We start from the raw sequence: 12,841 nt of genomic DNA on the forward strand, positions 1-12,841 counted from the left end.
GAAGTTTAAATGGAGGCAGCTAGAGGCTGCAGTTATTTTGTGTTTTTCTAACAGACACCTCTGATCAGAGAAACACTGAGCTCACATGAGGCTCCTGAATGTCTACCCTGAAATTGCATGCAACAATGTAAGCTAGGAATGTAAATTTATTTTAGGCTGAGCCAGTGATTGCTCTTCAGCTAAACAGTAAGTAATGAAAGGAGTAATTTAAGAAAGTAAAGTGAGTGAGAAGTGCTGGTTAAACAAAAAAAAAAAAAAAAAAAAAAGAAGAAATCTAAAAATCCCCTAAGTTTTCCATGGTGTTTTTGGACATAAATAGGACATTAGTATCAAATGAACAAGTGAAGAAAGGCTGTAAACTGTGCCAAGAAAGCGGTGTGTGTTACATATTCTCTATGGCTACTCTCAAACTGTTGGAGAGCTGGTTTTTCTTTTAATTTCCTTACCAGATTCTCATTTTTTGTTTATGGTGCATAACTTCTCTGACTACATGGAAACCAGGAAGGTACCTCCACTTGTACTACCAGAGAAGCTTATGTGAAAATTCTTTCTCTCACTGATGCTGGTGCACATACACGAAAAATAAAGCACACAAAGTGAAACTGCCCAAGTTCTACTGGTGTAGTATAGTTACATAGAAGATTGCGTGTTCTACCTAGTGAGGAAGTTTTTTAAGGCAGCGTTGTCATGTTTTGTAATGGGGTCATGTACTCTGTAACTTGTTAAAAATAACGATTTCTTTTGACATTTGATTATTTCAGTGTGGGTGGGTGAATGTTGATTATAAGGAGATGAACTCATATTTCCGAAGCTCTTGAAAGGTGGTAATTTAGGCTGAAGGTTGCCTGGGAAATTTCTGAGAACTAGAAGTTACTACCCTCACGTTAGTGGTAACAGGGTATCAGACAAAGCTTGTAATCCTTCTGAATGTTATTCTGTCCTCTTTTAATTTTGTATTCTGTTAGTGAACCATTCCTTTAAGTGTTGGATTAGGGAGCCTCCCTCTGAAAAGAGGAGGAATACTTTTCCTTTCTTGTTATGATAGAGAAGAGTAAGGGTTTGCATGGTGTAATTTACCAGAGGATCATATCAGAGAGCTTGTGTAACTCATGCGGAGACAGAACACTGCAGCAAGGATCATGGAGAAGGCAGTCACGTCTGAAAGGACGCAGAAGGACGTAGAATTCAGAATAATTTAGACATTAGAGATCAGAGGCAAATAAATACGGAGTGTTTTTGCTTCTAGTTGATAGCTGACTGAAAGTGCTCTAAACATAATGTAAGAGAGAAAATAAATTTATTAAAATAGTGTTAAATTTTTATGAGTTCATGAAAGATAGAGTCTGGTATATATGCATGTGACATCTTGTCCCTGGCTTTGTTTGGAATGAGGTTCAAAAAGAAATGCAGAACTCTTGAAAGCAGCAAAAGACTGTTAAAAGCTAGCTTTTTTCTTGTCTCTTGCGTTCTTTTCAATTTCCTGGTTGGGAAAGCCTTTGTAAAGATCACACAAGGGAATTGAAATTATGGAGTTTATCTGAAATAAAGATGTAAATATTATTTTCATTAAAACCAGAACCAGTACGTTCATGAACTGAGCAGTAGGCATTGAAAAGTCCGAGCACTGTATGAGAGAACTACAGTATTAACCCAGAATTAGTTCCAGGACTATAAATATGATGATAGATTTTTGAATAAAGAAGAGTATTATCAGCTGAGGTTCTGGGAAAGGCTTCAGCTATCATGGGAGAATTATTCAGTGGTGATAAGAGTGGTGCAATCAAAGAATGTCAGTTTCGAGTGGATATTAGATGTATGGAAGATATTACAAACTTTCACCTGCCTCTTTTGTTTTCTTCATAAGGGAGAATCAAACTCGGAATTTTCTGTGAGGTTACAACTATAATGAAAATAATTAAAATAATGAGTTATGAGCTCCTGAAGAAAAATAATGTAAAAGGAAGAATTAAAAAAAAAATCTTTAAGGCTGAAGCTACTTGTAAGATAGGAAGAGAACTAGAGAAGTAACTTCCACTGCTATGTGTTTTGCAGTTCTTTAAAACTGCAAACAGTAGAAAAAATATGATTTAACAGAATTTTTTAAGCAAAGACTTTGTTACGCTTTTAACTTAAAAAGTGAGTAATTCAAAAAGTTACAAAAGTAATGCTGGCATTTAATATCTTCATCTTCTCTATGTGTTCAGCTGTTTCTTCACTGATGTTCTTTTGAAGCTAAGTTTTTCACCAGAAACCTCTCTGCTAAATATTGGCAGCTTTTTTGCAGTTGTTTTCTCTGGGCCCTTCTACCCAGATTGTTGTTGAATTGATATTATTTCTTCTGAGAAATTATAAAAAATGGATTAAAAATCAAATGCAGGATACATTTATTAATTTATTTTTATTACATTTGGCTTGCTTGTAGACAAGTATTTTAGTCAATATTTTATTCAACACTGATAAAAATGTTGTCAACTTTATAGTGGTTTTGTAGCCGTGTGTGACATTTATCATAGGATACCCATAAAGTGAAGTGGAAAAGCAATCATATGCTGAAGGAGTGTGGTAAATCAGCTTAATGTACTTAAATAAATATTTCTCTGTGTTGGAATTTTCTTCTTCTGAAGTGAACAGTTTTTCTTAAGTACATAATTAGAAAAGGACTGTATGCTATACAGTGTTTTTGTTATCTGAATGCTTAATTCAAGACTATTCACATTTTTCTTTCCACATTCACAGAATTACTCTGATTGACACCTCCCTGCCTTCTCATTGATTGTGAGAGATTTAGTAGGCACTGTCCACATCATCCAGTGTGCACATCTCTCTGCTTCTTAGATCTGATTGTTCCCCATTACTCCCTGGCTACAGTGTTTGATGATTTTCCCCTTTGGAAAATTAGTTACTCTCCATGAAGAGTTTGTGAGGTGCCATCCTGTGTGACTAGAGTGATTTGTCTGGCACTGCTGCCAGGATGCAGTATGTTCCATCCATAATAATTTAGCGCAGTGTGCAAGGAGGGAGAGGGGATAGAGTTTGGAGGCATTAAGGAGAGAGTGGGAGAGTGAGACACAATGATATTGATACAAATACAAAATATAAACAGCAGACTACTTATGCTGTATCTGAAGCAGTCAGCTCATGACACAGATGTCAAAGCACTTAACTGTGGGTTTTTCCTGACACAACATTCTTTTAGACTTCTGCATCTATATTTGCACACAGATTTCTTGTAATATTGTTTGATCTTCTTTGTTAGCACACATGACAGATTAATTGTTGTTTATCTTCATTCCATGACTAAAATATAGTCATTGATTGCTTTCTTTTAGAACTGCCTGAGACTACCTTAATTGAAGAGAAAGTTCAAGAGTCAGAGGCATGGGCCAGGCCTCTGGTTTACCTGTGGCAGACAAGACCACCCAATTTCAATGCTGAAAAAGAATACAATGCAGCTTGTGCAAGAAAGGAACCTCACTGTGCCATTTGCACTCTTCTCATGCCATACTATAAGGTAAGCAAGATTCTCGCAGCTTTGTCTCTGGATGAAGTGTGAAATAGCTGCTTGGCTACTTAATACTCAAGAAATTATAAAAAAGATAAACTTATGTATTTCATTTGTAAGAGAGGTAAATAAACTCACTACCATTAAAATTAGAATTGATACTTTGTTCACCGGCTATCTATCCTTGGCTGCAGATACTATACCTCCTAGTACCGTTTACGCTGGGTTAGTGTTTGTGCGTATGTATGTGTGTGTGTGCGTGTGCAGGTATTTTCACTTGAAATTACACTTTTTGGTGTGGTGAACCCAAGTAGGTTTGTATCTTCTAGCTATTTCCTTATATGTTCATCTCCAAATACCTTTTATCAGAGCCTCTTTTATGCTGCCTTTCTTCAGTGTTGAGGAAACAAGTGTTTTCACAGCATTTAAGCCTTCTCAGAAAAAAATATTCTCTCAGAAACAGTTTAATGCAGAACACTGTTTGATTGTCTTATGGAATTACTACATCAAATGTTGTAGTACTATGCTGCTAATTCTGAAGGTGCTAAACTAGAATTTCCTTAGCATGGGAACCAGGAAAAAAGCCTTTATTGCACTGGACCCAGTTGAATGGCCCAAAAAGTATGTACCACTGAATATCACTGCAGTAACACTGGTTTGCAGGCTGAGTGCTATTCCAACCATCACAGTTATTTGGAACAATCAAGGTAGAATGACTGTGATAAATACCTAGAAGTAGTTAATTTTCTCATGAAACTGTTACACTGAGTACAAAAGTTAGGAGGGGTGGAATAGTTTCATCATTGTCAAAAGGAGGAGTAAAACTCTCCTTTCTTTTACTTAAATATAGATTTTGTTTATTTTCCAGGCAGACAATCAGGATGAAGAAAGTCCTATTTTCACTGAAGCAAACTCAGCAGAAATATTGATGGCAGAAAATGAGAAGACTAAACCTCTTATTCCAGAGATGTGTTTTATTTACAGTGAAGAAAACACTGAAAACTATCCATCAAATGCCTTTGTTGAAGAAGATGGAACAAGTCTTCTGATTTCGTGTGCAAAGTGCTGCATACGGGTTCATGCAAGTAAATAATCTGATTGTTCTGTTGGCAGACATGTAATTTTAAATTTTGCTTTATTGATAAATAAGTTGGCTAGGCTTCTAGCATGTCTTTGAAAGTACTTGAAGAACATTTCCATTTGTAATGCTTCAATCACTGGCTCGTTTTTTTTTAGAAACTGCATTACATATTCTGTAACTTATGGCTGCTGTGAAAATATTGAAGAATTAACTGTCTTGGATGATCTCTCAATCTTTCAGTGATCACAAACTTCTGATTCTTTTTTCTGTTCTAGTGATTTAATTACTCTTTCGATTATCTATTTTAAATCACTGTGCAATGCTAGTGTGTGCTTTTTAAGCAGTTAGGGTGAAATTCTCATGGAGGACTTGTGAATATTGCTATTAAATTTGTGAATGCAGTATTTTTCTTCACTTAACATTCTTTTTTATTGTAAAAATGTAACAGATGAATGCATGGATTTTTCTGCAGTATCTACTAAAGACTGTAGAACTGTAATAATTAAGTCTAAAAAGTCCCCAAGATATTTGGAAATATGATATATTTGCAGAATAAATGTCAGTACATAAAGTCAAATTTTTACTTCACAGAGAGTTGGTAATATGATATTGTAATGACAAAAATGAGAAATAATGAGAAATTGATCGTGGTTTTTGTTTTTTGGGTGCTTGGTTTGCTGGGTTTTTGTTTTGTTTTCTTATGGAGATTTTTGTGGGTTCTTCTTTTTGTTTAAGTTTTGGGAAGATATATTTCATAGACTGTGAAATTAGCAAAAAATTTAGATTGTAAAAGTCTCCTTTGTCACAGGACAGGCATGTCCTGTGACAATGTGTTTTATTAAGGTTTATATACAATTTAATGGTATGACATCATTGATAAAAAGGCAGAATATAATAATCAATCCAGTTCTCTTATTCTAGGTTGCTATGGCGTTCCTTTTCATGAAATCCATAACGAGTGGTTGTGTTGTCGATGCAGAAAAAATGCCTGGACAGCTGTAAGTTGTTTAGCTATCTAACACACTAGAGATTAAGGGAGAAAAAAGTGGTAGCACGTGCATTATTTCATATGGTACACAACCTGCATATTTTTCCTGATCATACTTACTGGGGAAAAACTATATGTAAACTATGAGTAGACTTCAATGCAAAATGTACAGTAATTTCGTGACCATAAGGCGCACCGGACTATAAGGCGCACCTCCAGGAGTCAGCAAATTTCACAACTTTGTACATTATATAAGGCGGACCGGACTGTAAGGCGCACTTTTTTTTTTTCAGCGAAAATCCATGCCACGTGCAACAAAGTAACGAATTAGTAACGGAATCCCGCGATTGTGGAGTTTACTGGCAGGTGCTCAATTTGCAAACATTTTTCACAGATTGGTGTAACCTTTAAATGCAGCCCCAGGCGCCCTCCCTGTGTGCGGGGCCTGGCACTCCCACCCGCCCCCGGTTGGCAAGGTGGGGCTTGGGGCAGCCGTGGCTCGGGGCAGCACGGTGTTACCCTCTCCCTCTCTCCCTGTGCAGCTCCTGCTGGCCGGGGGCTGCTCACTCCCTCTCTCCCCGTGCGGCTGCTGCTGGCCGGGGCTATCTGCTCCTGCCCCACCTTGCAGCTCAGTGCTCCTGTGGCACCGCCCCCCCACGCGGCTCGGCTCTCGGCTCGCGCTTTTTTTTGCAGCGAGGAGGTGCGCCATGTGCAACAAAGTAACGAATTACTGGCAGATGCTCAATTTGCAAACATTTTTCACAGATTGGCGTAGCCTTTAAACGCAGCCCCAGGCGCCCTCCCCATGCCACGGAACCCGGCACTCCCACCTGCCCCTGGCACCGGCTGGCGTAGCTCGCAGCTCCTGGCTACCACTGCGCAGCCACAGGTCCTGGCTTCCACTGCCCGGCGGCCGCAGCTGCCATGGGTCCAGGCACTCCCGCCTGGCACTGGCTGGTGCTGCCCGGCTTCTTGTTCCCTCTACGCCTGGGCCGGGGCTGGCGGCAGCTCCCTCCCTCCCTGCACGGCGGCAGAGGCCGGGGCCGGCGCTGGCTCCCTCCCTCCCTCTGCAGCTCCTGCCGGCTGCGGCTGCCTGCTCCCGTCCCGCCTCGCGACTTGGTGCTCCCGCAGCACCACCCCCCCATTGCGACTCACACTTCCAGATTGGCAAATTTCTCAACTTTGTCCATTATATAAGGCACCGGACTATAAGGCGCACTTCCAGGTTTGGGGGAAAATTTTAGTCAAAAGGGTGCGCCTTATAGTTGTGAAATCACTGTAATGGCATTTTGATACACAAACTTGGCGTAGTTTCATAGACTTATGAAATGGATTGGCTATCAGGATATAGTTTTGTGAAAAACATTAAGACAGTCCTGAATCTGAGGATCTTCTGAAATATTTTTGTGACTACTGTTCTAGATTCAGGGGAATATCAAGGGGAAAAGTGTAAGTCGGTTTCTGTGAGCTCAGAATTTAATTATCAGTTAAGCAAACAGGATTAGAAAGCCTAGCTACTCAATCAAAAATTAAAAAATGTTAGCTTCTTTCAGGGGAATTGCGGCTATGAGGGAAGTTGGGAAGTTCTAAGGAGCACATCCTTATTCATTAAATGCTATGTATGATTAAATCACATATTTTTTGCTAAAAACATTGAAAAATTTACAATGTTGCCTTGGGAGCTGATGTTAGCTACAATATAAAAATAACATATTTGAGTGAAAATTTAGGCGTGTCTTTTGACTCTGGTACATTTTTTAAAAACAAAGGCACTGAAAAAATTTTAAAACAAAATCCAGTCTTAAAATTTTTTAATTATGTGTTGTAGAAAGGATTCTAAAATTGTTCTGAGTTTTTAAGGTTACAAATAATCTTGAAATGGTCATTTAGATGGCAGCGGTAAGTGAACGATAAGAGCAACACTGAAGTGTCTGGTGACTCATTTATGTTCACTATGGGTCAATTAAGGGAGGAGCTTTTTAATGCGGTGGAGAAAGGAAAGTATTGGTGAGAAGATTAAAACTTTTAATTTAACTGGAATTTTTCTTTGGCAGACTTTTTGGAGGAAAATTAACATCTGTGAAAAACATTAATTTGAGAAGAATTATTCACATTTTACTGAATAAGTTTGGGGTTGTTCTTGTATGATGCATGTAAGTTTATGATAAGAAGGAAAATCTGAATTTAAGGGAAAGTACTTTTTTAGCCAAATTATTTCAGGAGATGAGATGAAGTAGTGAAAGAGATTTCAAGACCATATGGGAGTTGGCTAAATAAAAATTTTATGTGATGAGGTTTTGGAATTGGATTTTTGCACAAGTACATTCTAGAAACTAAAGAAGGTCCATGTATTTCAGTGCTTTATAAATTAGCTAACAAGAAGATAATAGGACTGAAATAGAGCACCATTTTCACCATGCAAAGACTAGACAATATGTGTTAGCCATTTGGACAATTTTTTTAAAGTAAGCTTTATCTGTTATATATTTAGCTGAATATCTGTAATTTTATGTGTGTATTGATTATTGTACAGTTGACTTGCTAAAGCTACAAAATAATTTTTCTGTAGTTCTCTTTTGGTAACTTGAAAGAAATTAATTTGTTATCCTGGAGAGTCCTTCATGTCCTTCATTCAGATACGTTTGTGGAATAAAGTTCCATTCTTAATGCCTTAAGTCATCATTAGGTTGGAAAGTTTTAATGAAATACTGAAGATTGAATAGACCTCTAGACTAGTGTTATGTTTACTTACAAACCATCCTCTTGTCTGCTGTTTTGTAGTCTTTGTTACTACATGCCACTCACATGCAAATGTGAACTGTTCTTTTTCACCTGCAAGATGTAGGATTAATAGATAGTAGGCATCTGCTACCCAAGATATGCAGGAAAAAATTCAGCTGTTTCAGGGAAGTGAATAATGCTTTGTTAAATACATACATGTGAATGATATCAAGTTTACTTTTTTAATGATAAAGTCTTCCAAAAATTTTGACATGCTGATCTTGCACTAATAGCAATCTCGGAGCTATTAGTGATTACAAGAGTTTGCAGAGCTTAGGTGAGGTGACATCAACCTGGAAAATATATTGTTGTTTTTTAAAAAAGGTGCAAAATGGATGACCCGAGAAAGTAGATGGCAGTCAACCTATCTCAGATAACAAAAAAAATACTGAAGAAGTGCTGAATCTGTAAATTTCTAAAAACCTAGATGATAACACAATACAAAGATGTATCTATTTCAAAACAGGCCACGGATTTTTTTGCTGTGGTAGATCATGGGAGTAAGGAATAAGCAGAAGATTTCATGCATCCTAACTTTCAGATGTTTTTGATGGTGTTTTAAATTCTGATACTGGCAGTGGCAGAAGAGAGATGATGAAAATACTAGTTGCCAAACACATAGCAATATGGATTTGCTCTCAACCTTAATATCTCAGACTACTATCTATCATCCTCATAAAACCTCTTAAACCATTAAGAGAATAAATTTCTGGGCATCATTTGCTGGTTGCTTTTCATGTTGTTATGGAGCATGTTTGGAAATCTAGACTGGTCTACTTCAAGCTGTTTAAGATGATTGCGCAGGAACTGGGGGAGTTTATGTAATGTGATGCTACCAAAGTGTTAAACTTTATTGAAAAACAAATCATACGAAGTTCAGTAGATAGGGTGAGTACTTGTGAGTTGTCACCTGTGCGCACATAATAGGGTAGACTCTACCTAAGCTGCCCAGCTGCCATGAACATGTTATCAGTTTTACAGAATCTGAAACATCACACAAGGATGCTTTAGCTTTGTGCTAGAAGCAAAGCCAAAGTAAAAAAACCCATGGAACAGTTTTCCTGCTCTCTTCAGCTTTTGTAAGAATCCTGTTGAAGAACTGTGTGTAACAGTAGACGTACAATGTTCAAAAATCCTTGATGGAAGATACAAGAGTTGCAACAGAAATTCTTTTAGTCATTCCTGATAGATGTCAATCATTCCATAAGGGAGGAATGAAAAGACTTAATCTTCTTAGGAGAAGTTAGAAAGGAAAAAAAGTCACATTCTGTAATGTAAAATTATATGTGTATAATTAAGAGTAACATAAGCAATTGCCATTCTGGAATTTTTTCTCCTTGTGTCTAATCAGATTGTCTCCAGGAATTTTCCATGTGACTGCTTTTTGTATTTTCCGTGTAAGTCCTTGTAAGAAAGGGAATTTCTGTCTTGTCTTTTAGGGTCAAGATGACTTGTAGAGACTTTAAGATGAATCAGCAGAAGTTAATATTAATACCAGGAATTTTTATTAATTTTGATTTCTAAAACTAGTGAATGTCAGGGTTGGGGTATATAGAGATTTTATAGAAGCTGCTCTGATTTTTAAAAAAATGTTATAGAAACATTTTTCAGGAATAGTTGAAGAAGACTTGACTGTGCATTGAGGCAGAATGATAAAATAAACACTGCAAATTTTTTTTGTCTATAGTTCTCTTTTGCTTGTTTGGACAGTATTATGCATTGCAAGCAATGTAGCTGTAGTTGTCTTTGGGGAAAAATGTAATAGTTCGGTATCCAACTTAAATATGCTAGTATATTTTTGCTTGTGTGCAACCTCAGTCTTGACATCAGCATAATAATAATTGCTGATATGTATTTAATCCAATTTGTCATTTTAGGGTAATGTTTATGTCTCTTCAGATCCTAGAGGATAACCTTAGATTACCCTAAGAGCTTTCACTTCAAAATAGTACAATTCTTTTTTCTAATCCTAGAATTATACTTAAGATCATATGGTTCTCTTTTAACCAGTATTCTGTACATTAAAAATGACAAGTTAATTAAATATACGGCTATTCCAAAGTACTACTTTCCCATTGAAAAATCAGCAATTCAGGTTAGTCATACCAACCTGCAGCTTGAAGTTTTTGCTTCCTTTGAATTAAAAGCATATGTTTCTTTTCTCAATAAGTTTTTAAATTTTCAAAATTTTTTCATACGGTCATAGAATACCAGGTTGGAAGGGGGCATCAAGAATCATCTGGTCCAACCTTTCTTGGCAGAAGCACAGTCTAGACAAGACGACCTAACACGCTGTTCAGATGAAATGTATATGTCCAACATATGGAAACTCACCAGTTCTCTTGGGAGATTACTGCAGTAGTTCTTGCTGTGAAGTTTTTGTTCTTGTGACTAATCACGTTGTCTCCAGGAGTAGCTTGTATTCATTACCCCTCATATTTTCCATGTGACTTCTTGTAAGAAAGGGAATTTCCATCTTCTTTGTAGCCACCCTTTAAATACCAGAACCCAATGATCAAGTCTCCCCTAAGCCTTCTTTACTCAAGGCTGAACAAACTCAATTCTCTCAACTTTTCCACATGTGGCAGGCTTCCCAGTCCTTTGGATTTAGATTTGCAGAGTCAGACTTTTCTTGATGTTTATTTCATTTTATATTATCATATAATATATCATAGGAAACTGATTTTGAGATTCAGAAGGATACTGTTTATTGCAGTTTCAGCATCTTTAAGTAGCTGAAGTAGTGTGCTCTACAATACTTTATGTCAAATTTTCATCCTCTAGGATACACCTGCGTTCATGATACATGATACATCTTTATATTGTACTATGCAGTAGGTCCTGTTTTATAACAGTTATTGACAAAAAGAGAGGAGTAATACAGAATGGTCTGTACTAATGGACAAAAATAGCCATAAATCAATCACTTTTTTTTTCAAAAAACAATTTTGAAAAATCTAATAATATTAAATAAGTTATCTGCATGGATCCTGAAAGTGTAACTGTATTCATATAAAGTGCCTTGATTGAGAACAAATGCCTCATTAATCTTAAATGCTTCAGCTAGAAAAAGTTACTGAAGTCAGGAAGAATAATGACTGGCATTATAGAGAATGCAATGTACTGTACAATGAGCAAAGATGTGGTCACCTAATAGCTATAACACATAAACGTGGAGTACCTTTATTATTTAGAGGACAAAGGGTTGGGGACAGGAAAGAGATAGAAAGAGCGAATCAGGAAGCAGGTAAATACACTTCAATGGCTCACTTCGTGATCAGGTAGGTCATGGTCATAAGGCTACTAAGGAAGCGGCATGGGTTTTCACAACTGGTTCTTGCATTGTCCACTAGAGAAACTGTTAAGTACTTAACCTGGTTAACTGGCACTGATTTTGAGAACAGATCCTATATTTAAATAGTTTACCAGGATTTCTTTTTCTATAGAGGAGCTTTTTCATGCTTTGTATATTACTTATTGATAGTCAGTCTTTGGGTTCATCTGCGTTTTATGGTTAGAGTAGCCCTTTATGTAATTTGAAGGACTTTTAGTTTATTTTTCCCAAAGGCATCAGAAAAGCGGCATGTAAGAGCTTTTCCACATTCCTGCTCAGAAAGTGCCCTATTTCACTCTACTGAAAATAATAATTTTGTATGTTCTTATTGTTTTGGTGCCCTTCTTGCTGATACAGTGTCATTATTTCCATTATAAACTTCTGTTTTCAGAGCCTTTTACCTACCAAAATTAACTCAATACATGTGAGTTGATTATAGAGTGTCTTAATTTTTAGGCTGATTTTTCTACCAAGCTTTAAATGCATTTGAATCTTGTTAGTAAAAGAAACTACTGGACAGGAAAATTGGGCTGTAATAGAAAAATTAAAACCCTAGATATTTCTGTGTTGTTTTCAGAAAAATAAGATCTGATTATTATTTTTAAAAAATACTTTAATTTTTTTTAATCTGGATTTTTGCCAATCTTCTCGCAAAAAAGTTGACTTACTGGGAGAATTTTAAATGCTAATGGTAACTATGTATGGACTCAGATGTGGGGAGCGTTATGTTTCTTTCTGATTTTGGTATTATACTAGTAACAGGATATTTATTGCTTGCAAAACTCAGATTTTGAAACAAGATATTTGAACAGGTTTGTAAATATGGGGTTTCTCTGATGCTGTCACAGAAAGCAAACTAAAGACCATTAAACTCATAAAGTATGTTTTTAACATAAGTACCATAAGGCTCAAACCCAAAGCTCATTTTGACCTTTCATTTCCTTCACTGGAGTTTGCCAAATCAACCTTTGTCATGATACCCATGTCAAAAGGCTTGACAGCTTTGGTTACCTTCTGCCATGTAAGTATTCTCATATTACAAGGAAGGGATTCCCTGCAAGGTGAATTATGATTTCAATCAGATGCAGTTTTGAATCTGACCCTGCTTGGAGAGATGGAATTGGACCAGAGAATTTCCTTCAATCTCATCCAAAC

General features: G+C 36.8%; 1 protein-coding gene across 3 annotated transcripts in view; it reads left to right on the forward strand.

The window, feature by feature from the left end:
- The window catches only part of KDM4C (lysine demethylase 4C), a 256,853-nt gene that overhangs the window by 149,404 nt on the left and 94,608 nt on the right, over positions 1-12,841 (forward strand). For all 3 annotated transcript variants that reach the window (XR_004420744.2, XM_033085582.1, XM_033085583.1), the window contains exons 13-15: positions 3,330-3,511; positions 4,371-4,587; positions 5,505-5,581. Coding sequence is in view for 2 of the 3 variants with exons in the window: in XM_033085582.1 (XP_032941473.1) it covers positions 3,330-3,511; positions 4,371-4,587; positions 5,505-5,581 (476 nt within the window). In the remaining variant the exon portion in view is untranslated. The remainder of the gene's footprint in view (positions 1-3,329; positions 3,512-4,370; positions 4,588-5,504; positions 5,582-12,841) is intronic.

Source organism: Catharus ustulatus, chromosome Z (genome assembly GCF_009819885.2).
Source record: "Catharus ustulatus isolate bCatUst1 chromosome Z, bCatUst1.pri.v2, whole genome shotgun sequence".
Taxonomy (NCBI): domain Eukaryota; kingdom Metazoa; phylum Chordata; class Aves; order Passeriformes; family Turdidae; genus Catharus; species Catharus ustulatus.